Below are 27,778 nucleotides of genomic sequence, written 5' to 3'. Positions count from 1 at the left end.
CGCGTGCCGTCTTCCAGCGTCTTTAAACAGAACTATCAAAAAGCGAGACTTTGAAATCTCTTTCCCGCTCTTTCTCCCCTAAAAACACACAAGCGAATACAAGCAGTGGTTGGAAAAACTCCATTGTTCTTATACCCCAGGCATACTATGCCAACAGCGCTCCGACTCCTAGGTATGTAGATATGCACCGGATTATCCGCCTCTTGTACCATGCCGCTCTTTTTACAAACTCCACAACTCCACAACTCCACGCCCCGACGCCCCAAACACAACCGCACGTGGTGTATCTCCTTCCCTCCCGCACCCAGCCAACAAGCCACCACCACACACACCCCACTCAACCCAAGTTGAACTCGCTCGCGCCCCCCGAAACCACCATCCGCATCTTCTTGCGCATCTTGCGCGCCGCCTCATCCGCCTCAATCTGGCTCTTCGTCGGCGCAATCTCATCCGCATCCCAAGCCGCAGCCGCCGCAGCAGCAGCGGCACCCTTGCCCCTACCGGCCGCCGCTCTCGCCTTAGCACGGCGGTCCTCCTTGCCCTTAGCGTGGCTATCAGCGCCAGGCCGCAGCCCCGGCACACGGATGCTAGCTGGGCGGTCGCGCAGCGCAAACGCCTTGGCCAAGTGGCCCAGATGCAGCGTCTTGATGTTGAAGAAGACGCGCTCGGCGGCCACGTGCGTCGCGTACGCGCGGATGTGGCTCTGATAGCCGCGGCGCGCGAGCTCGAGCTTGGCCGGGTTCGCGAGCGCCCACCGCTCGAGGTCGAGCTGCCATTCCGTCGCTGCGTCTTCGTAGGCGTGCTTGGTGGCGGAGCCGACGGTCCCTGGCGGCGTGAACGCTTTGCGCAGCAGTTCGGGCGCGTCGTGGCGCGTCAGTGTGGCGCCTGCGTCGGCGCGCGTGTCTTTCAGGATCTGCGTGTAGCCCTCCTCGTCGCCTGGCATCAGGAAGAGCAGCGAACGTCCGTCGCGACCGGCACGCGCGGTACGACCGATGCGGTGGAGGTGGTCGTCTTTGGCGAAGGCGGGGTCGTACTCGATGACGAAGTCGACGTTGGGCAGATCGAGACCGCGAGAAGCGACATCCGTGCAGACGAGGACGGCGGGGTCTTTGCTGTGCGTGAAAGCGGAAAGAGTGCTGGTACGGACGGCTTGCGGAAGTGAGCCGTGAAGCTTGTAGACATTGACCGGGTTTTCTTTCGATGAAATGGCGGATGCGGGGGCGGACGTGCGACCGATGGCTGGAGGCTCGGGCTTGCGTGGTTTGCCATCCCTCTTGCGCTTCTTTGCATCATCTTTCTCCTCCGTCTTCTCCTCCGTCTTCTCCGTCTTCTCCTCTGCCTTGTCCTCAGCTTCTCCGTCCTGCTGCGGGCTGTCTACCTTGGCATCCGCTTTGGTATCCGCTTTGGTATCCGCTTTGGCGTCCACCTTGGCATTCTCTTTGCTCTTTTCTTTGCCATCGCCCTCTTCCTCGCTGCCTCGTGCGAGAACCTCAAAGTGGAATTCGACAGAGTCAGCGCAAGATATGAAGACAATAACCTTCATGACCGAGCCTCTCCGTGCAAAAGCCCGCTTCAAAACTGCAATGAGCGTAACCAAGCGCAGCTTCGCCGGAACGACAGCGTAAGACTGCTTCAACTGCGCAGGAGCAGAGAAGGCCGCGTCCTGCATTTCCGTGTCTTCTTCCTCGTTCTTGTCCTTTGGATCTGCTTGGATGTGCACCGCTTCCTTCAAACTGATTTCTCCTAGCCTTTGAACGTCCATCTTCATGGTCGCAGAGCAAAGAATGGTCATGCGTTTCTCAGGTAGCCCCGGTATCCTGGCCCTGGCTGCCTTCATCCGCAGATTCAATGTGCCTACGATCTTCTGAATCTCGTTTTCGAAACCAAGCTCCATCAAACGATCGCCTTCATCCAGGACCAGCCATCGCACGTTGCTCACGTCCAGCGCCTCGGTATGTTCCAGATGATCCGCCAGCCGACCAGGCGTTGCGACCAGGATATTTAGACCCTTCCGGACCCTAGCTTTCTCCGACTTTTTCTTCTCCCCACCAATCACGGTTCCTGGGACAATCCAGTGCGCGCAACGCAGTACATTCTCCAACACAACTGATATTTGCTTGCTCAGCTCGCGCGTAGGAGCCAAAACGATCGCGAACAGTCCTGAGTCTCTATGCACCTTATCTCCCATGGCAATGAGTCGTTGGACGATGGGCAGAAGGTACGCCAGCGTTTTACCCGAACCCGTCTGAGCCTGTATGAATGCGTCGGAGTTATCCTTTACAAGTTGCGATATCGCTGCCTTTTGAATGGCCGTCGGCGCCTTGATTTGCATTTTATTCAGCATGTGATTTGCCAACTGCGTCGAGAGGCCCAGCGAGGTAAAGTTCTCGAGTTCCGGCGAAAGTGGAGCGTTGGAGGGTTGGACCTCTTCACCATCCTGGGGCTGTTCTGGTTGGACTTCGGTTTTCGTAGTGGACTCCGGGTTGAAGGTGAAAAGGGAAGAGATGAATTGTCGGGGCGCGCCGTTCTTGCCAGCATTTTGCCCAGCATTTTGTCCAGCCTTATGTCCAGCATTGGCCGGGCGGAACTCGTCGTCGACACGCTGCCGCTTGTTCGGTCTGGGGTCCCTGTTGTCGCCAGCATTCCTAGAAGGGGCGCCATCGACTGCGGGCTTGGGATCGGAAGACCTTTTGGCCCGGTGAGCAGCAGCTTTTTTTGCGGTTAGCCTGTCTTTCCAGCGGCCACCCTTGAAGGTGGGCTTGACGACGAGGGGACCATCGCCCAGGTCGAAGTTCATCAGCATGCCATCGTCGGCCATTGTGCAGGGTTGGGGCGTGGAAAAGACCGCGCGCGCAAGTTTGATGTTTGCTCTGCGATGGGAAGTTTGCGGCGGGAAATTTTTGGGGAGAGGCACGAGAGGCACCGAGAAGCGGCGACTATCTCCGGCCTAACTCCAGCCAGTCACGTGCAGGCTTATCCCGGCCATGACAAGCTCCACGGCGCACATTGGAGCACGACAAATCTGCTCGACAAACATCAGCACAGGGGCTCCCCATGGACCGTCTTTACGCTCCCGACACGAATCCCGGTTGAAGGTACTGCCGTATACCCACGATACCCACCACACGGTCCGATCCATAACCTCTTTCGACCCCTGCGACAAGAAGCGAGTGATCTTCGCCGCACCAAGCAAACAAAGGCTCTCCTGATCCTTCTCAAGCCATCATGCTTCGTTCTTTTACAAGTACATCCAGTCGTGCATCGAGCGTAATTGCAGGCATACGAACCATGAGCTCCACCGCCGCGCCCAAGTTCCAGATCTTCCGCGAGGTTGCTCCTCTCCGAGCCTACCGCCGCCAGCAACTCCTCAACCAAAAGTCCGTGGGCCTGGTGCCTACCATGGGCGCCCTGCACGCTGGCCATCTTTCTCTCGTCCGCCAGGCCGCCCAGGAAAACGACGATGTCTTTGTCACCATCTATGTGAACCCCACCCAGTTCGGCGTCAACGAGGACCTGGACAGTTACCCCAAGACCTGGGACTCGGATCTGGAAAAGCTGCATGCCCTTGACCAGGAATTGGCTTCCAGCTCTGCCCGTGGCCGGATTTCCTCCATTTTTGCTCCGACTAGCAAGGTCATGTACCCTACCTTGCCGCCGTCTTCTGAGATTGACGGCCACGGATCCTTTGTCACCATCACTCCTCTGGCAAACAAGCTGGAGGGTGCCTCTCGGCCGGTCTTCTTCCGTGGTGTAGCCACTGTTTGCACGAAGCTCTTCAACATTGTCCAACCGGACAAGGCCTATTTCGGCCAGAAGGACATCCAGCAGACAGTCATCATCCGCCGCATGATTGAGGATTTCCACATCAACATGGAGTTCCGCCTCGGGGACACTCAGCGCGAGGCCGATGGTCTGGCAATGAGCTCGCGCAACGTGTACCTGGGGGCGCGGCGCCGCAACGTCTCCACAATTCTGGTGCAGGCGCTGCGCCGCGCAGAGGAGCAGTACAAAGGCGGGCGCCGCAAGCGCGATGACATCCTCTGGCCCGCGCACGACCTGACCAACAGCAAACTCATGGAGCAGGAAGAGCTGCCGCCATCACAGCGCGCCCTCTATGATGTCGATTATATCTCTCTCGCGGACCCGGACACCCTGGAGGAGGTCGACGTTGTCGACGAGAAGAAGGGCGCCATCCTCAGCGGCGCTATCAAGATGAGACCTCTGGAGGAACCGCAGGAGGGCGAGGACAGCGGCCTCGGCGAGGGCGCGGTGCCCGTCCGCTTGATTGATAACCTCATCCTTGCGCCGGGCGCGTGAGCTCTTCCGTGCTGTCTTGTCGAGTAGTGTAAAATACCCATTTTGCTGTTGCGAGCGTGCTTGCGCTTTGTAGGTACTTTGATTTATGCAATCAGCATGATGTTTGTGGCATGGTTGAGCGTAGATGGGGCAGGGCAGGTTTTTGCTCGCTGTTTGTCGTCGTGGCTCTGATGGTTAGATCTGCGGCTGACGGCTCTTCAGTACAAACGTTTGTCCAAATCAAGATTTGTTTCCGTGGCCATCGTAGCCGATTCTTGTCGTGTTAAAAACCTTGGAAACGTCAAAACGAGCATCGCAGTATATATTCATGAAAAATCTGAAGACTACCTAGGCACAAGACTGAGCGTGGTCGCTGATATCTTCTGTCATTGTATATGAACAATGGCCTATCTTCCAAGTCAACGCAGGTGTCTTTGTTCCGATCTCTGTCGCTTGCGATTGTGTCTTGCCGTAGGGACGTTCCTGTTCATTCGAAAGAAGACCCTATGTCGGCTATGGAGCTGTTAGGAGCATTGGGTGCGATTTGGTCGACAAGACCTCGCCCACATCCACCTTTAGCAGTCTCGGCACAAGGCAGTAAGAGATGCGCGCCCCTCGTGTACGAGCACTTCGCTCCGTGCAGGTCTGTATTACGGGACACTGACATGTTAACCAAGCCAGCTGCGGCTTGGGAAGGAGGGTCGCGAGGTTCATTCATTTAACCCCAGCCTATTCACATCAACGCAGATCAGGACTAGCTCACTGGGAATGTTAACAGCCGCACCTTTTCGGATTCACCTTGCACCGTCATTCATTCACTTCAGCTTATCGCGGGTTTATCTTCCGCGCCCACGATCTTTCTCAACCTCTTCCTCTCCACCCACGCCCGAACGACTCTTCTGAACTTCTGCTTCATACAACTCTTGCTTCTTGCTTCCAACAGCCTTTTACTTCAAACGCAAAGCTTCCAGCGCCTCTTCAAGGCTTCGCTCTCGCGTTTACCACGAACCGCGCTTGTCGCATCTCGTCCAAAGCACCGCTTCGCAGCAGACACTTGTCTCCGGACTTCACTTCATCTTCCACTACCCATCCTTCAACCTACTTCCTTCAATCCTCCACATCGACGTCACCAAAATGGACCGTCCTACCCAGAACCCGACCTCCGGCGACGCTGCCGACGTCAACATTCCCATCACCCCGGCCCAGAGTGCCCGTCTGTCTGAGCTGCTCAACATTGTCACCCAGGGCGCTCAAGCTATCGGCGAGGAGTTCGGCCATGTCACTCCTGATATGTGGGTTACGATCTTCGGAAAGATCTTCCCTGGTAAGTATTCGTCTGCCTTGGTCTTGTTGATGCGGCGGCTCTGACTTAACCAAAGAGCACGGCGAACAGACCGACGAGAATGTCTCCCATGAGCATTCCGCTCAGCAGGCTGACGACAACAATGCGTCCGCTGCCACCGACGCTGCCTCAGCTATTCCTTCCCTCGCCGAACTCACCGCCCAGATCGTCCAGGACCATTTCCCCAAGCAGCAGCTCAAGAAAGCCAAGGTCAACCTCAACATCGCGCCCGCGAACGCCACGACCGCTCAAGTCACCAAGGCCCAGCGCAGCCCCGAGTGGGCCCTCATCATCAAGTACGGCGACCCTCGCGCCTCGATGAGTGCAGACGAGCTGGCCAGTACGCTTGTTGTCTGGAGGCGCTGGTACGGCTGGGCCCCCGCCTTGAACGTCTTTGCCCAGGCCAAGGTCGCCTCGCGTGCTGTCTGCGAGCTTATGAACGATCAGCCTTGGCTCTGCCCTTGGGAGACGGAGGTCTGGCAGAAGTCCAAGCGCGAGTTTGCTACCAAGAAGGTGGCTGATCTCAGGGCTGCCGGCGACAACAACAAGGCTAGCATCTTGGAGAGCTTCTTGGGCGTCGTGTCTGAGGGAGGCGCTTCGCAGCCCTTCGCCAACATCTTAGAGCCTGCTACTGTGCAGCGCCTTGCGAACACCACTGTCGGTGAGACAACCCAAGAGCCTGTCTTCTCTAACACTCAGAACACGCCTGTCATCGATCTAACCACCCCCGATGATCAGAATCCCGCCGTCGGCCAGGACAGCCACGAGCACTTCACTGAGCACACCCATCACGCATCTACCACCGAGCGTGAGACGACCATCGAGCTGAAAAACGCCATCGCGGAGCTCACCTCCGAGATCGCCGCCGAGAAGCTCAATCATCACATTCACACATCTCCCATCGGCCAGATCACCGCCGCCGACCATGAGCCTGCCATCGAGCAGCGCAACCAGCAGATCCCCGTCGAGCACACTTCCATCCATGACCAAATCGGACAAGGTCCCGAAGGCGCCTCCGAGCGCGAGATGGTCGGGTCCCTGGGCCCAGAGACCCCGACCAAGATCCGCGATGACACTGACAACAATGCTCCCCACTCTCGCGGCAGAGAACGCGTCCAGCAGCAGACGCGCCGTGAGCGTCAGCGCTCGCGCTCTCCCCAGCGCGACGAGCAGCGCGCGCACTCCCGCTTCCGAGACCGCTCCCCTCTCAGCGCGCGCGCGCACCGCGTCCCCTCTCCCCCTCCTGCCGCCGCCGACGACGCTGAGAAAGAACTTTCCGACTACGAAGATATTGAGAACCGGGAGCATACGCCCGTAATCCCCAGGCCTAACCTGCGCTTGTCCGAGGCGCTTCCTGCGTTGTTCGCCCCCCGCTCGCCCGGCGCAGAGCACTCCTCGAGGGCGCCGCGCATGCGCCGTCCCGCTATGGACCCCTTCTCCTTCGACGACTCCCCGCGCGACGACAACGAAGATGACGACACGGATAAGTCGTCTGAGCACACCGGCACTGCTGCTGCCGCTGTCGATGTCGACGTCGACGTCGGCCCTCATTCTCACTCTCACTCGCAGTCCAACTCCTTTTCCAACTACCGCGACAACGTCATCGACCTCGGTGACGACGACGATGAGGAGGAGGACGACGAGGATGTCGACCCATACTCTCAGGCGCACTCCCAGGCCTACTACCACAACAACGGCATCGATCTTGGCGACATCATCGATCTCGACGACGTCGACGAGGAGGATGTCGAACTTTACTCCCACCCGAACGCGTACACCCGCTTCCGCGACAACGTCATCAGCCTCGACGACGACGACGACCAAGCTGCTGACCCCTACACCCGCTCGCACACCAACACCTACTCGCACTACCACAGCAACGTCATCGACCTTGGCGACTCCTCCTCTTCCTCCGACAACAACAACGACGAGGACACCCCCTCCTCCTACCCGCGTGCCTGGCTCGCCGCGGCCCGCGGCCCCAACCCCGCAGTCGCAGCCGACATCCCCATCCCCAGCGTCGAGACGGACCAGATGGCGCTGTTCCCTTTGCCGCGGGCGCCGACTCCGCGCGCGCAGTACGGCTTCCTCGGGCGCACGAGCCCGTTCCCGCTGTACCCCCTGTGTGCGGGCATGTCTACTAGCGACATGCTCGGCAGTGGCCAGGGCGGCTTGAAGCGCCGCGCTTACGAGGACATTGTTCCTGAGGCTGTGGAGGAGCGCGGCGGCTCGTTCAAGAGGCGCGTCATGGGGTGGGGTGGTGACGATTGGGAGCTGTGAGGTGCTGGGGGGTCTGTATTTGTAGTTTGCTGTTTGCTGTTTTCTTTCTTTTTTCTTTTTGTTCTTTTTTCCTTTTCCTTTCATTTTTGTTTGTTCTTTTTTGATTTCCTGCTTCCCTGATTTCTGTTCCTGATTTCAGTTCCTCACCCACCCCAGGCATCGCTCACAGGCCCCAGCAACCTACACCCGCAGCAGCAGCCGTCGCAGACACGTCGCAACCTTGGCATTGCCGTTTGTGCGCGTTCGTTACCAGCAGCAGAGCCGGGAGTGCCCGGATTCTTGCATTGGCGACGAGCGGCGCACTTACAGGCAGCGGCCGGTTCGGCGTGCTTGCGTACGGGCCGCGGCTGTGCGGCGTAGGAGCCGTTTCCTTTCCCTCTTTAGGGGGGATCGTGGATGTGCTGGCTGGGTACCCTTGACCTGGTGGTCTGGGGGGTGGTTTGTGTATATGTAGGGTTTTGCGCGTTGATGCGTTGAGTTTTTGCGAGTTTGGCGAGTTTTGCGAGTTTTGGCGAGAGGTCTGGGTAGAGGGCTTTTTGGGGGGAAGGTTTTGGGTAGATGGCGCTTGGCGCAGAGAGGTTGCGGTGGTGGGGCCGTGGGAGAGAGTTGAGCTGTGTTATACTTAGACACAGCACTGCACTGCACAGTACAAGAATGCTTGAATTTTTCGACTCTGCCATTTACTTGTTATGTTTGTGAAGATCAGCTATTCAAGTCTCTGGTCTCAGTACCAAACCCACCACCACGACCCAAGCTCCCCATGCCTCGAAGTAAGACCAAACTCACTGCTGAGATCGAAGGTGAGGAAGCAGGTACACGAATCAACTCCGATAGCGCTCCGCTTTCTCGTCGCTCAGTCAGTGTCACTGTGTCACAGGACCTTCGGTAACCGTTACCGAACGTACATATCACTGACTGATCCAACGACAAACAAGGCGCTTGAGGCGCTCAAAGTTTGTCACTGAGGTGGTGGGATATCTTGGTAGCTAGATGGATGGGGGTTGCGGAGGGGCTTGGTTGGTGGATGAGGTGGCAGTGAGTGTTGTGAGAGCTGTATCGGGGGTGCGGAGGCAGGTTTGGGGGTTGTGAGGGTGCTGATGGGAGGGTGAGGTGTGGATGGGTTGTTGAGTATGGTTTGAGGAGTAATGGAATAAGTGCGTACGTGGAAGCTGTGGAGTGTCCGCTTGAGAAATCAGTGGGCTGGATGCTGCTGTATGTAATGGATACTTCACGTTATATGTCAGGCCGTCCGTCCGATTAGTCTAATAGTATATTGATTAGGCTGATAACGTGCAGGCATGTGTCTATCTGCACCTCAACGGCTGTCGCATGTGTGGGTATTAAACCAGCCAACGATTCCCTCCTTGATTGGAAACCTTGGTTGGTGAAAAGCAGTAAGAAGATAGCCAATCGGTGCAAACCTATCCGAGACTCAACGCAGAGCACGTGAGGTGTCACATGAAGCCACTTGCTGCCTGGGCCGTGAACATAGAGTTTTGTACGTGCTCGCCAATGGAGTCGGTTTGACCCAACAAGATCTGCCATCCTGGCTATTTTCGCACTCATGGCCCGATGCCCCAGCCGGCTGCCGTGGTCGCTTCGCCGCGCAGAGGCGATGCGGGACAAGATGACAAGATCCGCATCGCATCGGAAGATACTGACATGGACGTCGAGTGTTACCGGTGAACGCCTTCGGCGTCAAGTATTTGAAAAGGTTCTCACAACCTCAATGCGGAGCTAGTCGCTTTGGCTGACGAATCGACGATGCTTCGGCAAGCTTTGGCCCCGAGGCTTTGGGACGCCGTGGCTAGCATCCCCTTCATCCCCGCCCTAATTGGTTTGCCTGTCTAATCCCTGGAACATGCCGCGACGCTCATTCCCTGCAAGGGCCACTAGCCCCAGCTGGTTGGACGACGAACAAGGATATGCATATATCTGTATGTACAAACAGCATGCCGATCGACCAAGTCTTCTCACGCATCTCGGCTATCGTGATTGTCATCGCTTATAGACGCATGCTGGTCCGCTTGGCCAAAGTAATGCGGTATATATTGGAAGCACCTGGCTGTGTTTCCTCTCACCCATCTCATACCATTCTACCACAGCTTTCCTTGTCGCAAGCACTCTGTCAGCCAATATACAATTACATTATACTCTTTTGACCATGAGGACCCACGTTGCGCTTCTTGTTCTCTTAAACTGCTTGCTCATTTGGAGCTTTCAGCCGCCTGTGATGAAGCGACTCTCAAATACAATCCACTCCGATGTCCATCCTACGATACCAAAATCCGGATCCACGGCTATTGGGAGCACATCACCCGGACAAACCATCCGCAGTACCATGGACGTTGTCCCTATCCGCACAATATACCCGTTGAAAACGCTGTCGCCATACGAAAGACACGCGAACAGTTACTCACCAAGTTGTATAGTCGCCAAACCCTCTCAGGCCAGTGTTCGTACCACACCCAGCTCGGTCAATCGCTCTCGGGACACAGATTCAATTTCAAATACCCCTACGACTAGTAGTGCCTCGTTCGGATGCCCTACAGACCTTAAAGGCCAGTCGGGAGGTTTCAGCAGTGACCTTGCTGTTGCGATACTGTTCGGAACACTCAGTTTCGTAACTGCACTGGTGAACATTTGGCTCCAATACGAGGCTTTGCAGAGGCAGGACCTAAACGTCGGTATGTTAATTTATTTGCACGGTGAAAACGATCATTCACGCTGATATTTTCAGAGCGGGGAGCTTGAAAAACTCAAAAATCCTCTCATGACGTTCACTGTTTGCAGTAATCAATTCGAGATTGTTGTACGGTCTTTACGGTTTACGATTGATGAGGGATGATCAACAAGAGGGCAACAAATTTATGGGTAGAGTGGTCAGGTTTTGACCTCCGTGTTTTCTATGCAAGTATCGATTAGCTATAGAGATGAACGTAAGCTTTATTGTGTGTAAAAACAAGAGCATGTCATGAGCAATGTAACCAGTGCACGGTCGCAGCACTCGCCACAAGCAGGGTACGACGGAAATCAAAGATATGCGAAACAGGCCACCGTACAAATCAGTTCAGCCACACTCACGGCAGACACATAGGCTGCCGAACTCGAGCTGCTGAACTCGAGCTGCAGGAATTCATATCCCCGCTCCGAACCCGTCTGACCCGTGAGCTAGAACAGGACCTGGCAACCAAAAGTCCGGCGTCGACGGCGTTAGGTGTGAAGGTGGTAGTTTTGAGCCCCAACGAAGTTCTGTGTCTGGGCAGGCCATGAAGATGGTATGTAGCCAAACTTTCGTTGGAGTTGCCACGTGACCTGGACCATGGGCGGGTTGGACTTCGCGAGTGCTCGGTGGATGAGTTGAGACGAGACTCCGAAAAAAGATCGTTGGGCAGAGGGTTGTAGAAAGAAAAAAGTAATATAGTTACGCGTTGATTGGACTAGCCAACGACTGCACTGCGTCGCAAGAACATTGATGTGGAAGATACGGCCATGGTCGTCATGTGTCACCGGTGAGAGAGACTCGAGTAATCAGAGAGCAGAGTGTCGGCAGTCGGCACCTCAGTGGTAGTGTCCTCTGTGGGGGCGAGGTGGGCGGATCGCACGACGGCAGTAATGTGGCTGACGGTAGAGGGGTCTCTGTGGGTGCGATGTGGGCGGATCGCACGACGGCAGCAATGCGGCTGACGGTAGGGGGTGGTATGTACGGCGGCACGAAGACTGACCGAGGGCAGTGCAATACGGTTTTAAATATGGAGGTCCGTGTCTGGAGTTGATTGGTGGATGCTTGAACGGCCTTGGACAGCGATTGGTAAATTGAAGTTTTGCGGGTAACGATCGGGTCGTCGTTCTGGGTTGGAAGGTTGCTTGCTGCCGATCCTTTTTATCTCCCGTGCAGGAATTGTTCAAAATCGCTCCTGCAGGCCAATGGCAAGCGATGGTCACCACATACAACGTTCTGTCGCACACTCTACTCACTTATAAAACTACCCTCTCGCCACGTAAAACTCTTCTGTTTCAATGTCATGCTTCTGCCTTCGAGACCCCAAATTGACACAAAGCCGAACACTACAACATCCTTTTATCCTCTATTAGCTCGCCATCAAGACAGTTTGGGTATCTATTTGGCCCAACGAGACATATCCATCTGCTGTTCTCTTCCTTGGGTATGAGGACCTACATCATGTTTTTTATTTTACTTGCCTCTCTGTCCGTTTGGAGCGTGCTACTGCCTGTGACAGGACAAGTCTTGAACACAAGCAGTCCGGCGACAACCGAATCCACGATCTTCGCTTCTAAGAGCATGCCGCTTAGTGAACACACTTGGCCTGTTTCTCCGACATGCCTGAGGAAGAAAACAATGTCACCCTACGAGCTGGGCCACGCGAATAGTTACTCACCGAGTGTGGTTACCAAACCCTCTCGTATTGTTGCTCAGCCCTCGGCCAGCTCGATCAATCATTCTCAAGATGGAGGTATAAGCATCCCCACTACGGCCAGCGCCTCCTACCAGTGCCCCACCGACCAGGACCAGGCTGCAGTATTCGATAGCGATCTATTCGTCGCAATTTTGTTCGGGACTCTCAGCTTTGTGACTGCGATGGTTAATATTTGGCTTCAATATGAGGCTCTGCAGAGGCGAGACCTGAACGCTAGTGAGTCTTTCGGACGGCAAATATGATTTCTAAGCTGATGTTTCCAGGGCAAGGAGGGGGAGCTTGAGTGATGCCTTCTCTATGGCTCAAAAGACTTCCGAGGGTATATGTTGACGATGGAGAGAGTTGCTTTGAAAGCGACGGCGGCTGGGCGAGGCGTTCGGTATTTAGCCCTCGGGTTTTCTGCGCAAGCACTGAAGGATTGGCATGTTAGTTAGGTACCATGAAAGAAAATAGACAACAGAAACAGATTCTTCTGTAGAAGTACAGCGACCTAGTACTTCGTCACATGGACAGACATGAGCATGTCACGAGCGATGTGACCTGTGCCCTGCCACAGCACTCGCCATAGGTTGAAAGCGAAGCGACTCATGATGGCGGTGGTAGTAAGTTTGGCGAGGTGGAGAAGTGTCCAGCGTGCGCTGCCGACTAGGTGCCGACCGCGTGCGCTGTGAGTTGAGTTCGCTGATGCTGACGTCAACCTGCAGATACGCGTCTGATTCGTGATCTGAAACTGCCAATAGATAACTAAGAGCCGTGATAGGCTTTCGAGGTCGTAGTTTTGAGCCTAAAGGTCCTGTGGATTGTAGCGGCATCGACATAGTCGACTTTGGCTCCGTGACGCCTGACGGTGTGTATGAGGTGGAGATTGATTCCATGAAGGTTTTCTGTGCCCCATACCTGCGTCGGTAAGGTGTGTGTTGTTTTTCACTTCAAATAGCTGAATCGCTATAGATATTTCTGAGAAAAGATTGGCGATTTTCACACACGCACAACGCGTTCATCGGCCAGGGTGAGAGGGGCCGCGGCGAGTTCTGGTCCTAGATCGTACGAGTAGAAGAAACTGCAATGAACCGCAACGCGTCCCGAGAAATCCCGGAGGCAAGAGGCGCACTGCGGATGACGGCGCTAGCCAGAAACGGCTTGGCTTGAGGCAATGCACTTGCTTTACCACTTTCCTGCAGCCCCTGTCGCTCGCTCAGGTGGCGAAAACCCACCGCATTGGCCAGAAGTCATTGACCATGCTCATTGGCCAGAAGTCATTGACCATGCTCATTGGCCATGCTCAAACTCTCCCACGACTGTTCTTTAAGGCTTCTGTCACTTACTTTCCTTCTTACCTACTATCCCCCAATCTTCACATAGATCTCGACACCATCCCAATCTTTTGATTTTAAAAAATATATTCACCATGAAAACACACATCATGCTTCTCATATTCTCCAGTTGCCTAGAAGTTTGGGGCATGAAGCTGCCGAACGCAAGCGACCTCGACTATCCTGGGACACCGGAGCCTAAGGCTACGACTCCTGGGGGCACGTCACTTAGTGGACTCGCCTGCAGTACTATGATTGCCGTCCCTGTTCGCACGGAATACCCATTGAAGGAAACATTGTCGCCGTACGAGGGCCATACAAACGGTTACTTGCTGAGTAGGGTCGCTAGATCTTCTCGGGTCGCCAGTTCCTCTCAGATCGCCAATCCCTCTCGGCTCGGCACCCAGTCCACGAAACATCCCGAGCATGACGCAACTCCCGTCCCGTCGCCAAGCTGCTGCACCAAGCATCTTGCTCATGAAGCCTCAAACAACACTAGCGCCTCGTTCCAGTGCCCTACAGATCTTCCGGGTCAGTCTACGGCGTTCGACAACGATCTCTTTGTTGCAATTCTATTCGGTGTACTTGGCTTTGCCACAGCTTTGGTCAACATCTGGCTTCAATATTTAGCTTTGCAGAGGCAGCAATTTTACGCTGGTGAGTTTCACCTAATGTTAGTGGTGGTAGGGGCAATGCACGCAAGGCTTACGCGAATTATTTCAGGTCGAGGAGCGCGAATCTGACCACAGATAGACATCCTGTTCGACTCGAAGGTATTTGGCGATATGTGCTTTTTTCTTCCATAGACTAAGTTGTCCGTGATGCGAAGTTTTTCTACTGTTATTAGTAGATGTAGGGTTTACATATAGAAAACACCAGTCTCTGGGCGAAGTAGTTAGCGAAATGGCTAATGCAACTCTGGCACATGAATATGAAAGTGAAGGTAGAGTAGCGACCAGAAAAGACACAAAGTTGTGGAAATGTGAAGTGTGGAAGCGTAGGGTGCGGAGGCTTGAGACGTGGAGGCGTGGGGTGCGGAGACGTGAGATGCAGAGAAGTTGGATACGGAAGCGTGAGATACGGAGGTAACCCGTGGACTGAAAAACAACCTTTGCTTTGATTTTCTTCGTAGCGAGGCTGAGAACTTTTCGTGCGAAAAGTGATAGGATGGGAGACTTTATCACGTGCAGTGATCACAAATGCGCCTGACCATCGCGCCGGACGGCAGATAGGGCCGATGTAGCTCCTGTGAGGGTAAAGCGGCGAAGCAGGGTAGATAGGTAGTAAGCTATCGTGCTATTCGAGCCAAAAGTCGGTGATGGTGATTGGGCCAACTGTATAGAGGAGGTGGATTGATTCGATGGTGGCCTTGGCTTTTTTGTTTCCCTCACCTTGAAATAGCCGCAGGTACATACATGGCGTTCACTTCCTTTTGTCGCTTAATTATTTTGAGGCCGTTACTTGCATGCAGCCTTTCCGGTGCGCACACTAACTACCCAATGGCGTCACGCTGCCGGACGTAGCACAGCACCATTTCCCGGCTCCGTCATTCGCCCGCCTCTGATCGCGGTCAGTATGGAGGGGGATTCTCGTCGCGGCTGATGCGGCTTGGCGTTCAACACCTGTCGACTGGGTTTACACAGCCGTCCTCCCAGGCATATTAATACCTAGTAGAGTCCACTCTGCCTCAAGAAAGCGCTCGTTAGCATCCTATACACTGAGCTCCAGACATACCTGCCCCATCACCATGAGAACCTACTCCAAACTATTTATTCTTCTCCATATCACATTTGTTTGGAGTATGCAGTCACACGTGATTGGCTCATCCACAAACACCAGCACCTACAACAATTCTGCTGTTTCTTGGGGTGCATCACGTGGCCAGCACGCCTGCACCACCATGCTTGTCGTACCTGTCGGCACACCATCATCAAGGGAGACACTGTCACCCTACGAAGGCCGGAAGGCTGGATACTCGTCCAGTGAGAGCTCTAGCGCCAACCCTACTCGTATCGGATCTCGGCCCTCAGCCCAGTCCCCCACATCCACAAAGAGTAGAACAACGGATTCTTATTCGCCAGACTCGGCCAAGCATTCCTGCGGGTGCGCGGGGGCCTCGTCGAATATCACTAGCGCCTCGCTTCCTCCCAATCAGTCAGCAGCATCCGGCAGCGATCTCGCGGTTGCAATCCTGTTTGGCATACTGAGCTTTGCGACTGCAATGGTCAACATTTGGCTGCAGTACGAAGCTTTGCAGGTGCAGAGGCAAAACATGCCTGTGAGTAGCTCCGTGCGACGTGAAGAAGGCTTTTGCTAATTGACATGTAGAACCAGTAGCTTGAAACCGATTGGGCGTCTCGTTGGACACCAATAACTCCGAGAACAATCTTGACCAAAGAACTGCCAGGCCATACTATTTCACGGAACTCCAAGCTCTTTCGCTTCATTGAGATTTGAAGGGTTCGTCGTCGGGCGCTACATGGCATACATGGGTGGTGGTGGATACTTGGTGTTTGGTTTATAGCTTTCTTGCGCGACAACTGAGATTTGCGTGCGTCGGATAGGTGTTATGGAGTATAAGAGGGCAAGGGGAAGAGGTGGATGTATAAATAAAGATAGATGGACGTGAATTGAAAGTTTTGCGCTAAAACCACCGTTGCGGGGCGAGGGTGCACTGTTCGAGATCTGGCTTGAAATGACCACATCACCGCCGCCCTTGTCCGCTCCTTCTCCAGTCTAACGCAACCGCAACGCGCTAACCAACTACCGTTTGACCCGCGTCGCAGACGTCTCTCATTTTCTCCGACCGACACTCCTGTCACCGTCACCGCCCAGCCGTCCCGTTCCTCTCACCATGATCCGGCGCATCGCGCACTGAAACACGGTCGACAACGCTAGCAGCTTGGCGAATTCCAATTGATAGCGCGGGGCAGCCAAGATGGGCAAACACGTTCTCTCCACCGACGAAGAGCTTGGCAAGCGGGACGATGACCACATCCCGGGGACGGCGCGGGCCTGGAGCTCGAAGAAGCTGCCGCTCGCGGTACACTATCGGCGGAGGAGGGTCGCCTCGGCCATCATATCGGGTCTGCTCGTCTGGCTGCTGTACCATGTATTCACAGCGACCCAGTCGGATCCCTTTGACGACTATGTTGGCGGAGCGCCGCCTGGTGGACACCCTGTTGCGCGCGACCGCCCGGTCGCGCCCCGTGGCGCCCCGCCGATGACAGCGGGGGAGGACGACTTGGACGTGGCGAAGCACTACTATAACGGTCGGATCAAGTACTACGAGCTTGGAGAATCGCTGCACGCGATCAGCAAGACCAATGGGCATCGTCCGGAGAACAAGAACGTGCTGTTCGCCGCATCGCACCTGCAGAGCGTTTCGACTTTGATTCCTCTAGCGTGCGAGATGGCCAAGTGGAACCGAAATAACGTGCATTTTGCAATCATGGGCAGGCATGACGTTGCGCTGAGTGACATCCTGGAGATCAATGGCGTGGACCTCGAGGGCTGTCCTGTCTACTGGCACGATGCGCGCCCGGACTATGTCTTGTACAGCTCCGATTTACGGGCTGAAATGAGCACGGCTGCCGCCATGACACACATCCACACGTTTATGCACCCTCAGGCTGTGATTATGGATGATTCGTACAGGGAGGATGTGTTTTTCGTGAAGGGTCTTCGTACGAGGGCAAACGACGAGAATATACCTGTCATTGAGATACCGATGGATAAAGCTGAGGGGCTTGAATGGCTGACAAGGCTAGATTCTGCGTCTCTGAAAGCGTGGCATCGGCCGAGCATTGATGTTCTCATTCACGCGTCGCCGCAGGCAACTGGCTCGTTGGTCAGGTTGATCAAGTCCTTGCAAGAAGCCGACTATTCGGGCCTGAAGCCGCCTCGACTCATTATAGAACTGCCGGCAAACACGGACACGTTCACGCTCCAGTTCTTGGAAAGGCTTGTGTGGCCGCCACCGTCAGGATTTAGAGTGCTGCTTCACAATCCAGACCAAGTCATCCTCAGACACCGCATCCCAAACAGCAAGGTCTCAGGCGAAGAAGCGTCCATCCGCTTCCTCGAGTCCTTCTACCCCACCACAAAGCACGACTCGCACGTCCTTCTCCTTTCATCCAACGCGCAGCTCTCCCCGCTCTACTACCACTACCTCCTCTTCCACCTCCTAGAATACAAATACTCGGCCTACGAAGGCTACAACAGCCCCTCGCACCTCCTGGGCATCAGTCTGGAAACACCGTCCTACTACCTTAACGGCACAACGCCCTTCAACGCGCCCACGCTCTCTGCCATGCGCAGCGAGAAATACACGCAGCTGCAGGCGGGGCACGAAGATGCCCTTGTGCCGTTCACATGGCAAGCGCCCAACGCGCACGCAGCCCTCTACTTCGGCGACTTCTGGCCAGAGCTGCACTCGTTCCTGAGTCTGCGTCTCGCGGCCTTCCGGCGGCAAACCAAGCCGCAGCCGCGCCCCCGCTCCCTCCACGAAAGCGAGCCCATCTGGACAGAGTACTTCCTCGAGCTGATGCGCGCGCGCGGCTACTTCTTGCATTTCCCCAGTCTCAGCGACTCGGATGCCCTCGTCGCCCTGCACGGCGAGCTGTACACCCCGCCCGAGGAAGCGCTGCCCGCACCCACAGACGCCGACGCCGCCGCGGGCGCCGACGCTCCCGCCCCCTCTGAGACCGCGGCGCCGTTCCTCGTTGCCCCAGACACGCCGGCCGCGCCTCCATTGGCCGCGGAACCGCCGCTCGCGCCCCTCACACGCCCCCTTCACCAAGTCCTTCCCTTCGACGCTAGCGCCCCGGAACTGCGCCATCTCCCGCAGCTAGCGCATACGGGCGAGGAGCTCGAAGTCGGGGCCTCGGCCGAGGCGACGGAGGAGGTGAGTCTGAAGTTTAGGCGCAGCGTGGGTGGGTGCGCGGAGGTGTTGGGTGGGGAGGCAGAGGTGGGGAAGAGGGAGTGGATTGTTAGTGAGGGGAGTGCGCGGGACTTGTTCTGTTTTGGGGAGGGGGACGTGTGGGTTGAGAAGGATGCGGAAGAGGAGGAAGAGGGGAAGAAGAAGGGTGCTGCTGGTGAGAAGAAAACTAGTGCGCGCAGCGAGGGGAAAGAAGACGCGACACCCCCGCGTACAAAAACTGAGTCTGACATTGAGGCTGGTGCGGAGGCCAAGACCAACGGCAACAGCAACGGCGACGGCAAGACTGACACCGACACCGAGATCGAGGTCCTAACCCAAGACGCCGCGGACGCAATGGCAGAGTCGACGCGCCAGCAGGTCAATGCCGGTAGAGCGGCTGCTGCGGCAGCAGATCGTGAGAGCGAGAGCGCGCGGAGGAGTAAGCTTGATAGTGGGGTTGAGGTTGAGAGCGAGGAGAGGCCGGATAAGGGGCTGAGGATGGCGGCTTAGGTGGTTCGTTGGCTGGGTTGGTGGGTAGGTGGGTGGTACTTATGGTTGGTGGGGTTGGGTTGGGTTGAGGGGGGTGAGGTGAGGGTGGGGTGGGGTGGTGGCGTTTTATATCATCGTGTTGTGGGGTATGGAGTATGAAGTATGAGGGGTTTGATGTGGGTTTGTGTGCAGGGTTTGTGTGGTTGTGTGATCGATGGATGGATGGGTGGGTGTATGCCTTTGTAAAGCGCAGTTTCCCGCCCCGCCCAGCACAATGGAGGGCGGGTGCCTTAATTTGTGCTTCTTTTGTGTTCCGCTCCGCTCCGCTCCTCTGCCCTAGGTGCTGTTCCGTTCCGTTCCGTATCGTCACCACCAATCAGTTCCGCGCTGCTGTTTATCTGCTTAGGTGTATGCGTACAGATTATAGCTAGGCTAGGTTTGTTAAATCTTGGTTTTATTTAACCCTCGCATAAGTAATTAGTCCTTGTTATAGTTTATATTGTTAGTTAGTGAGTGTATTTTTTCGTGTTATGGATGGATTGGAGTAGTACGACTTTTAGATTTATATTATAGTTGGTTATGATTTTGTTCCGGACTACTTAGTATGCCTTCTAGATATTTTGCGCACTGCTTGGCTATGTAATTAGTAGAATCTAATATTTTTATAGAGTACTTTTTGCGTAGTTATGGTAATAAATATGCTACTCTAGTCGGTAGTTACTAGATACTTACGTGAATAAAAAAGGTGATTGTATGTTCATTCTCATAAAAAAATAATAATAAATAAATAAATAAATAAATAACTATAAAACTGCACGAAGCGCGAGAACATCCTACAAGGTTATATAGTTAAAAAAGATATGCGGGTACGAAAGCAATCGGATAGATATTAAAGTAAGAATATTAAAGAACGCAAAAGTATCCTCTAAGAGTATAAGGATGCAGAAGGGTTTAAGGGTAACTAGTAAATTCTATATAGATGTACATATAATCACGTAGGCTGGGTAGATTTTTCGGAACTTGTTTCAAAAGATCTAAACAGAGATATAGCAGCGTTTCTGGCAGTAAAGCCAAATGCTTTCATGTTTCAACAAGATAGAACGACAAACATCTAACAGGTAGATGCAAAATCCGAGTTTCTCACAGTTGGCATTCAAACAATTGTATGAGAAAAATATAAACGCGGCTTGATTACAAAAGAGCGACTAGCAGCGAGTTTCTAGATACAAATATAATGGAGCAGGTGCATGCTCGCATAAAGAATATAAATCTAACAAAAGACCGTGTAACAGAAAGAGTGGTAGGTAGGTAGTACTTCCAGAACTTTGGGAGTCTTAAGCTTAACGCAAGCCTAAACATTCCTCTCAAAAACCACGTTATGGTCGGTGTACATGAGCCTCGCCTTCTTCGATTTCCCGTCATACTCAAACAGAACATCCACGGAGCCATCCCCAGGGGGGTAAAATTTGTGGATGAATGTGGGGTTAGGAATCAGCGCCGCAATCGTCTCCTGGACTTTCTTCATCTTTCCTGAGTACCAGTAGCTGTTCTCGTTCATGCCCTTAGACAATCCGATAAAGTAGACGTTTGCATGATCGAGTTCGTGCTTGAGGTCGCTGAGCTTAGGCACTTTAGGTGGCTTGGTGTCCTCTTTCTCAGGTTCTGCCACTGTAGCGACGCCGTTCTTGAGAAAGTCGATAACTTCAGGCTGGAAGTGGATCTTATCCCATCCTTCTGGTGGGTTTTTAGTAAAACCGGGGCACTCCCACATGTGGCCCATCCAGACGCCGCCGGGGCCGACAACAACCACAGCTAGGCAGCCTGTGAGAGCGACTTTGGGAGCTGGGTTCAGTGCTTCAGTATATGTAACTCTGCAATTGACGCCTCATATTGACTTACTGCCAATCGAAAATGGCTTAGTGCCAAAGCTATCATAAACAGCAGTGGGCCACCGATCGCTGGGAATAAAGTCCTTTGAGTGCACAGTTGCGTCCCGAAGATATTCGTTAATCTCCTTCTTATTGGTCTCTGAAACTTTGGGGAGATTGCGGCGGCTGAGACTTTGAGAGGCTGGTGCAGACGATTCATCGTCAATGGGTAGAGCGGCAACAACCGTGAAGAGGAAAGCAAAGGCAAGGGCCAAGAAGCGCCCGAAAGGGGATGAAGCGAGCTTCATTTAGAGTGAGTGTTGATTCCAGTGACTGGTGTGTGAATTGAGTAAGGAGTGAGTTGAGGGGACTGTGGATTGAGATTGTAGTGAAGAATGAAGCTTGAGTACTTTCTTCATGTTCTTATATCAAGTTCAGAAGCTCCTCATACCACTTCATCCTTTCGTTCGATTTTAGATCCTTGCAAGCTCTCATCCTTTGCTGTTGGACATTTTCTGGGAGGGGCAGTGAACCTTCCTTCGTTTCTAAGGATTTGGAAAGTGGTCTTCCGAGGGGCGGTTGGGTTACTTATGTTCTTTGTTGGCGCACATGTGCGCAGTGTTACAGTACGGACATGATCAGGCAGACCTACAGTAGATACTAATCCTCGACCAGACAGCATTACACCATCTCATAATGAGATGTGACCAAGGACTAGGCAAGAAGTATGCCAACACACTGCTGTAAAATAGTCATTCTGGATAATGTTGGAGCTCCAGGTGAGGCTGTTGCTGTGCCGCAAACAAACTGATCGGGCAGTTCGACTGCGCCTCGATCATTCTGATTCGTGAAGCCTGCAGTGGCCCCAACTATGCAACAAGTGGACCGTATGAGGCAGCATTCACAGCACAATAAGAATCCAATGTGGCAGTGAAGTTGCTCGCAAAAACTATATCTGCTCCACAGAATAGTATTGTGATAGCATAAATGATGAGGCTCCGGATAACCGCTTACCGCCCCCACGCTCTACCGTTTTCCCAATAGGGTAATACTTCGGTAGATAATTGACTTCGCATCTTCAGTGTAGCACATAAAGGAGCGAGCACGTGGAGGCGGGCAGGTGGGAGCATTCGAAGGAACGAGGTTTATAGTATAAGATACCAGGCTAGGTATAGACTTCCCGCTAGACGCGCGGCACCGCTAGGCGCGCGTCAAATGCTCGGAAAGAAATCCGCAACCTTCTCTTTTAATTATGTTTCTGCCTAATGTAAAGTGGGGAGGGGGCGGTTATTTGGGGCCAAATGATGCGTGTTTATAGATATGTTAGCTGGGCTGACGGAGACCGGTGTTGTTGTGGGGACCGCTATCGGTGCTTCCGCGGCATAATAGGGTGGGGGCAGCCTGGGAGGCATCAGTGTTTAAGTATTGAGCATCTCCATATCTTCACTGCCTAACCTCACTCTTTTGTCCATTCACACAATTAACCTTCCTGCAATTCACTCCGGACCCATTTTGGCGCAATGCAGCCTACAGAAGAAGAACGACAGACCTCCTATTACGATTTGCTTCAAACTGCTAAATCTGCCTGCAGATCTGGCAACACAAGTACGGTACAAGAACTCGTACCTCAGCTGAGATCATTGAAAGCAACGGAGGAGGTAGAAGAAGATTTTAAGGGCCTCCTCTCCGCTGCATTTATATACAACCAACCTAATGTGGTATCGCACCTCCTCTCAGAAGGCATTCCTCTCCAAGATACCACCCCAATTCGTGCTGTCGGGGCAAACACATCGTTGGAATGTATACAACTTGCCCTTAATGCCGGCTGGGACATCAACACCGGAGATGATGCGCGCGGTACAGCCCTTATGTACGTATCAATATGCCACTCCAACCAGCTCTTACTAATAAAAAGTAGCCAAGCTCTTCTCCAGAATGACGTGAACCTTGTCCGTTTCCTCGTCTCTAAAGGCGCCGACGTCAATATGGAGACCATGCCAACCATGCAGCGATTGCGTCGGCCAGTCGGGGTTGCGAGGGGTACGACACCGCTTGATATAGCGGCGAGCGCTTCCTCACTGGAGATACTCCAAATACTTCTCGACAACGGGGCAAAGCTCGAGCGCAGCAGTGCCTTGCACAAAGCTGCATCATCGCCTAACGACAAGGATGACCGCCTCCCAGTGATGCAGTTTCTGCTAGATTGTGGGATGGATATCAACGCGTTTGAAAGATTTCCTGACGATACGCGTTTTGATATTCGTAAGCAACTACTGGGCACACCGCTGCATTACGCAACTGCGCGTGGAAACGTGAAGGCTGTGCGGTTCCTACTTGAGCATGGGGCAGACAAGTCCGTTGTTGCGGCACGGGATACAGGGACACCATATAGATGGGCGCACGAGTATCCACCTGGGGAGAATGAAGAGGGCGAGCCGGACATAAACGAAGAGATAGTGCAGATGCTGAAGTGAGATGGGGGAGAGGAAAGCATTAAGCAGGGAATTTTGATTGCCTACACATCCCCACAACAGATCCAATGAGAAACTACGGCATTTGCATGGAAAAAGTACAATATATATATGAAAGAATATGTGAAAACATCATTCATATGATCGGGACTCTATTATTACAAATATCTTAAACCTTGGACTGCAGGGTTAAATCGAATGGCCTACGCAAACTTATTGCAGATCTCTTTGAAAATCCCAGTCTTTTTAACCTAGTGTAAACTCTAATGTGAAGGTTCAGCCTTCACTACCGTTTCTACTACAACGCCTGCTGTCGCTGGTAGAAGCCTATAGTAACAAGGCGGTGGACCGGATAGAGGTAGGAACGCAACAGCACTCGAAGGCTCAGCTGCTCAGAGCCCGCTTTATGTAAGCATAAGGAAGGTTTCGTAGCGAGACAAATAGCAAATTGAGGATTAAGTGTTTGTGAATTTTTAATTTTTTTTTTTTTTTCGTTTTCTACTAGCTGCCAGCGCAAAACTAAGTTAAGAACTACCTACAAGGTAAGCAAGCCTTACCAAATCCAACGTGTAACTCGCCTACCGTACCTAGGCACGTATCTACCATACGCAAAGGCAGATAGTACAACAAGGCTATCGGCGATACCCATCGGGCATGCTCACGCTATGCATGCATATTGTGGCGTATCAGTGTGCGTCCTTGTAAGACGTTGATACCCCAACACCTTGCTCCCAAAAGCCATGTTCTTTATAATACATTGTTCGCTGATAATTAGTTCTCTGGAACCAAATATCACTCAGTGCCACTTCGTGCTTCAGGAGTCTCAACATGGGGCTTGTCTCATGGCAGTAATCCATCACCATGATCAAGTTCCAGAGTCACCAGTCCGAGAGAGTTATGCGCCGAGAGAATTAGTTCGTTTCCCGCAACTTCTGGCACAGAGACAAATCTTGTCCACTCCAGGCTTGCTGACTTGATCTGAACTGTATCCAAAACCGAGCGGAATTTGGAATTTTCCTTTTGCGTCTCGGCCATATCCCATTCGTAAGAGTACTGCTGGTCTTCGTCTGTTTCAAGGCCTGTGAAAGGTCTCTTCCAGGGGTAGTAATGGTCCTTGTCCCAATGAGAGAAGCCAGTAAAATACTTGGTTTCGTAATGCGCCGAGTGCTGAAAGTAGTTCCGGTATGGTATGGTGCTTTCTACTACCTCCGCAGCCTGAAGTAGTAGTCTGGTAAGTTCCTGCTTCAGGCAGAGGAACGGATCCCGGCGATGGTTGATAGGACAGTCGTGCTGGCCGAGTAGCATGAGATATTCGCGATTTCCAAATATAGTGATATCCGGCGGTACTTGAGATCCATACTTGATGATTTGCTCGCAGGCAGCTTTGAAATGCTCGTTGAACCGCTCATCGTCTCCACCCCAATAAGAGAAGTTTCTGACAAACCACTCGTTGTATATCGAACGAGCGACCCATCGGCATTTGCCATCTCTCTTTCTCAAGCTCTTTGTAATCTCGGTGTTCCAATTATCGTATGCGGGGAAAGGAGGTTTTATGGTGCTTCCGATACTGCGTAGGTCATCTATGTATCTCCGCATGTTATTCTGGAGGTCGAGTTTCTTCTTGAGGAAATACTTCTCCATCCGTTTGAAGTCGAAGACATCATAATTGAGATGGCCGGAGAAAGAGCCAAAATGATGACTGAGTGCGTTGTTTGGCTCAAGAGGCCACATCTTATCAATAGAAATCAAGTGTTTAAGAGCATCGTCGTAGAGACACTCGCAGTGTAACTTCGCTGCTAGTGTAAGGTGGAAGAGGGGCTCTTCTGCCACGTCCTTCCACAGACCGTGGGTGTTAAGAAGGACTTCAGTAATCGCCGGTGCCACGACGTCAAGCATTCCATAGAATTCGGAGTATGCTACTACATCTGCAAAAATTTCGATTGCAATTCCGGGAGTATAAACAGAGTCCATATCAACGTAAAGGCCATAGAGTAGGCGTAGTAGCATCTTATGAGCATTTATAGCTTGTATTTGAAGAGAACCCAGATGTTGTTTCTGACCGTTTGGATGTTCACGTTCGAAGTAGCCGATGGCATACTCTGACATGTAGAAAAGGAAGTCGACAGGGTACAGATCATCGTCATATCGAAGCCGTGGATGCCTATGAACTTCAATCTCAACCGGCGATTCTGTGTGGCATTGAAGAAAAAAGACGATAGGCCTTTCCTTGGTGATTATAAGACTGTATTGCCAGACGTTCATTGTGGAAGCTTCGGTTGGTAATGTCAACTGTGCCATGGGCTCTCCCCAGCGCCCGCTTAGCGTGGCATTGAAATAAGGAAATTGTCTGAGGACTTCCGAATGTACCAGTAAGGTATCATCGGCTCTGTGTGAAAGTCTGAGAATGACATCACCTCGTTCCAATCGGAAGGATGCTAGTTGAGAGTTCTGTTGTAAGTCCACTCTCCTTATGTATGCTCCGAATTCTTCTTCAAAGTCTTCTTCCGGGGTCGATTCGTGTCTAATCGAAGCTCGCTTCCTTAAGGTTTGCTTTTTCCGAAGCGGTGTCATCTTGTCAAGCGCCCGGCGGGGCATGTTTATTGCTGAGCCTCAGAATATAAGTAGTCTGGATATTTACGTGCCTCCGATGGTTTGACAGAGTCCGCAGGATAAGGTTGGCAGATACTCCGAAAGGGCTTGAGAATGGGTGCTGGAACTGTGAGGCTTATAATATGCGGGTTGATTTGCGCTTCCAGTAAGGCCGTGGGTGTTTGGTTACCCAGGAAGGTGAGGAAATTTGCAGGTTGGAGTTGAGCGAAGCGAAAGAGGGTACTTATCTGTCCTTGGAATTGGCGCTAAGATACTGCTTGCCACTAGTTTCACATGGAGAGTATAGCATTAACATATCAAGCCTTGGGACTAAGGATACGTCAGCAGCTGCAGTAAACGTAGCAGCAAGCGCACCAATCAGATGGGCTCCTGAAGGTATTGATTTGGCGGTGATTTACGTGTTTTGATGTCACTGAGGGGGGTCATTCACCAAACAAGGACGCACTTTGACTGGTGCGCTCGCTGAACGGTGAAACTCGTTCGTAGGTGAACGACGTTAGCTTCTCTTTTTGTACGCTGTAAATGTTAGTACACGTGTACTATACTTAAAAAAACTCCAGCAATCAATTCGCAAGTGTGACGACACCACGTGGGAAGCTATTGCTTACGAAGCTGTGATCAACATATGTTGATTCTGGATAATATGTTAACTAGAGCAACCTTGTTCAACACTCATATCACGTTTACTCTTTATGGAATGGCTAATGCTAGGGACACTGATTCGCCAACACAGAACTTCTATCCGCCTTAGTGCCACATACTACGACGTGATAGAAAATTTCTGGCGCAGCGGAACGATAGAGGTCTCGTTTAAATTAGAGAAGTTGTAGTGACGGCGTATGTAATACAACCGAAGCTTGAGCCTGGTTCTTGACACATTTCTCCTACCCGGAATAACCACCAACTTTCATTCTAGGGAGATTGATGTGTTTGCATGTCAGCAATTTCCTAGCATAATTCGTACAGTGTGCTTTCTCCCACGCAGTCTTACAATGAAAACAAGTTCAATAGGCAGAACAATGTTGCAGGCAACAACTCATCAGCACTGCCAGCAACGTCATTGGATCAAATAACCATTATGCAAAGTGCAGGGAAGCGTGCCGATCAAGCCTTGATCTGACCGTATTACGCGCAGATGCATAGCAACAAGATCTCCGCACTCTGCACTCCGCACGACCAGCCCACGCATGCACCAGCCTGCTGGAACAACACCTACATCTGGAATCTCATGATTGCGACCCGCATCCACGGCTCCGCCAGCGGCCACTCGCAGAAACTAACAGGTGTTTGGATAGCGCGTGCGTAAAAGCCGGGAACCGGGCAATTCCCACGAACTCGGGAGCAGAATGTTACACAGCAATCCAAGAGCCTGGCTACAAGAGCGGGGTGCAGCATAGCCACAGTGCGATAACGTCGCATGGCACGGCGATCGCCCGCTGCTGCTGCCGTCGTTTAATCTTCCGGAACTGGCCTACAGTGCCTGCTGCGCGATTTATCCTCCAATCCGCAGCGTGGGACACCTTATCTTTTTCACCGCGTCCATTGAGGCTTTTCGCCAATGTGCGGATATCATTATCTCGCCGCTCACGGCGTATTCGTCGTAGCGACGAGGCTGTGCCTTGAGCGTAGCGTGGGGGACAGTGTGTTTCGGCAGCTTGTCCAACTGGACACAGCAGTCTGACCACGAGCAGCCTCCTTCGTGCTACCGGTTTATTCTGTAGCTTATAGACCAGGCTCCCGGAGAGAAGT

At 52.9% G+C, this 27,778-nt stretch overlaps 11 protein-coding genes across 11 annotated transcripts; 8 read left to right on the top strand and 3 right to left on the bottom strand.

The window, feature by feature from the left end:
* Positions 1 to 108: 108 nt before the first annotated feature.
* Positions 109 to 2,871, bottom strand: K452DRAFT_285936 (uncharacterized protein). Its single transcript, XM_033540197.1, has one exon. The coding sequence runs from the start codon at positions 2,816 to 2,818 to the stop codon at positions 338 to 340; it is 2,481 nt and encodes an 826-aa protein (XP_033399610.1). The 5' UTR covers positions 2,819 to 2,871; the 3' UTR covers positions 109 to 337.
* Positions 2,872 to 3,045: 174 nt separating this feature from the next.
* On the top strand, positions 3,046 to 4,652 carry K452DRAFT_285935 (uncharacterized protein). The gene has a single exon (XM_033540196.1). The coding sequence runs from the start codon at positions 3,289 to 3,291 to the stop codon at positions 4,315 to 4,317; it is 1,029 nt and encodes a 342-aa protein (XP_033399609.1). The 5' UTR covers positions 3,046 to 3,288; the 3' UTR covers positions 4,318 to 4,652.
* Positions 4,653 to 5,430: 778 nt separating this feature from the next.
* K452DRAFT_346559 (uncharacterized protein) lies at positions 5,431 to 8,150 on the top strand (the record flags this gene model as incomplete). The annotated part of the gene is made up of 2 exons (XM_033545472.1): positions 5,431 to 5,620; positions 5,676 to 8,150. 2 exons carry the CDS (start codon positions 5,431 to 5,433, stop codon positions 7,916 to 7,918), a joined length of 2,433 nt encoding a protein of 810 aa, XP_033399608.1. The 3' UTR covers positions 7,919 to 8,150.
* A 1,889-nt stretch (positions 8,151 to 10,039) lies between these two features.
* Positions 10,040 to 10,649, top strand: K452DRAFT_357483 (uncharacterized protein; the record flags this gene model as incomplete). Its single annotated transcript, XM_033546122.1, has 1 exon — positions 10,040 to 10,649. The coding sequence occupies exon 1, from the start codon at positions 10,083 to 10,085 to the stop codon at positions 10,647 to 10,649; it is 567 nt and encodes a 188-aa protein (XP_033399607.1). The 5' UTR covers positions 10,040 to 10,082.
* Positions 10,650 to 11,857: 1,208 nt separating this feature from the next.
* On the top strand, positions 11,858 to 12,966 carry K452DRAFT_285933 (uncharacterized protein). The gene is made up of 2 exons (XM_033540195.1): positions 11,858 to 11,996; positions 12,099 to 12,966. The coding sequence occupies exon 2, from the start codon at positions 12,102 to 12,104 to the stop codon at positions 12,597 to 12,599; it is 498 nt and encodes a 165-aa protein (XP_033399606.1). The 5' UTR covers positions 11,858 to 11,996; positions 12,099 to 12,101; the 3' UTR covers positions 12,600 to 12,966.
* Positions 12,967 to 13,707: 741 nt separating this feature from the next.
* Positions 13,708 to 14,594, top strand: K452DRAFT_285931 (uncharacterized protein). The gene is made up of 2 exons (XM_033540194.1): positions 13,708 to 14,327; positions 14,394 to 14,594. The coding sequence occupies exons 1-2, from the start codon at positions 13,766 to 13,768 to the stop codon at positions 14,411 to 14,413; spliced, it is 582 nt and encodes a 193-aa protein (XP_033399605.1). The 5' UTR covers positions 13,708 to 13,765; the 3' UTR covers positions 14,414 to 14,594.
* Positions 14,595 to 15,417: 823 nt separating this feature from the next.
* K452DRAFT_357480 (uncharacterized protein) lies at positions 15,418 to 16,296 on the top strand (the record flags this gene model as incomplete). The annotated part of the gene is made up of 2 exons (XM_033546121.1): positions 15,418 to 15,948; positions 15,999 to 16,296. The coding sequence occupies 2 exons, from the start codon at positions 15,418 to 15,420 to the stop codon at positions 16,005 to 16,007; spliced, it is 540 nt and encodes a 179-aa protein (XP_033399604.1). The 3' UTR covers positions 16,008 to 16,296.
* A 127-nt stretch (positions 16,297 to 16,423) lies between these two features.
* Positions 16,424 to 19,125, top strand: K452DRAFT_285929 (uncharacterized protein). The gene has a single exon (XM_033540193.1). The coding sequence runs from the start codon at positions 16,609 to 16,611 to the stop codon at positions 19,099 to 19,101; it is 2,493 nt and encodes an 830-aa protein (XP_033399603.1). The 5' UTR covers positions 16,424 to 16,608; the 3' UTR covers positions 19,102 to 19,125.
* Positions 19,126 to 20,431: 1,306 nt separating this feature from the next.
* Positions 20,432 to 21,256, bottom strand: K452DRAFT_307243 (uncharacterized protein; the record flags this gene model as incomplete). Its single annotated transcript, XM_033543050.1, has 2 exons — positions 20,432 to 20,922; positions 20,980 to 21,256. The coding sequence occupies 2 exons, from the start codon at positions 21,254 to 21,256 to the stop codon at positions 20,432 to 20,434; spliced, it is 768 nt and encodes a 255-aa protein (XP_033399602.1).
* A 1,541-nt stretch (positions 21,257 to 22,797) lies between these two features.
* K452DRAFT_285928 (uncharacterized protein) lies at positions 22,798 to 23,503 on the top strand (the record flags this gene model as incomplete). The annotated part of the gene is made up of 2 exons (XM_033540192.1): positions 22,798 to 22,818; positions 22,867 to 23,503. A coding segment is annotated over exon 2 (484 nt), but the record flags the coding sequence as incomplete, so codon positions are not given.
* Positions 23,504 to 24,259: 756 nt separating this feature from the next.
* On the bottom strand, positions 24,260 to 26,014 carry K452DRAFT_307241 (uncharacterized protein; the record flags this gene model as incomplete). The annotated part of the gene is made up of 1 exon (XM_033543049.1): positions 24,260 to 26,014. One exon carries the CDS (start codon positions 26,012 to 26,014, stop codon positions 24,260 to 24,262), a length of 1,755 nt encoding a protein of 584 aa, XP_033399600.1.
* Positions 26,015 to 27,778: the final 1,764 nt, after the last annotated feature.

This window comes from Aplosporella prunicola (assembly GCF_010093885.1).
Source record: "Aplosporella prunicola CBS 121167 unplaced genomic scaffold K452scaffold_8, whole genome shotgun sequence".
Classification (NCBI taxonomy): Eukaryota; Fungi; Ascomycota; class Dothideomycetes; order Botryosphaeriales; family Aplosporellaceae; genus Aplosporella; species Aplosporella prunicola.
This window is presented reverse-complemented; position numbering and strand designations above follow the sequence as displayed.

Excerpts from the sequence above, each read along its gene's own strand:
- K452DRAFT_285936 (XM_033540197.1), bottom strand. The coding sequence starts at position 2,818 with ATGGCCGACGATGGCATGCTGATGAACTTCGACCTGGGCGATGGTCCC.
- K452DRAFT_285935 (XM_033540196.1), top strand. The coding sequence starts at position 3,289 with ATGAGCTCCACCGCCGCGCCCAAGTTCCAGATCTTCCGCGAGGTTGCT.
- K452DRAFT_285933 (XM_033540195.1), top strand. The coding sequence starts at position 12,102 with ATGTTTTTTATTTTACTTGCCTCTCTGTCCGTTTGGAGCGTGCTACTG.
- K452DRAFT_285931 (XM_033540194.1), top strand. The coding sequence starts at position 13,766 with ATGAAAACACACATCATGCTTCTCATATTCTCCAGTTGCCTAGAAGTT. Across the intron at positions 14,328-14,393 it reads GAGGCAGCAATTTTACGCTG|GTCGAGGAGCGCGAATCTGA; the intron begins GTGAGTTTCACC and ends GAATTATTTCAG.
- K452DRAFT_285929 (XM_033540193.1), top strand. The coding sequence starts at position 16,609 with ATGGGCAAACACGTTCTCTCCACCGACGAAGAGCTTGGCAAGCGGGAC.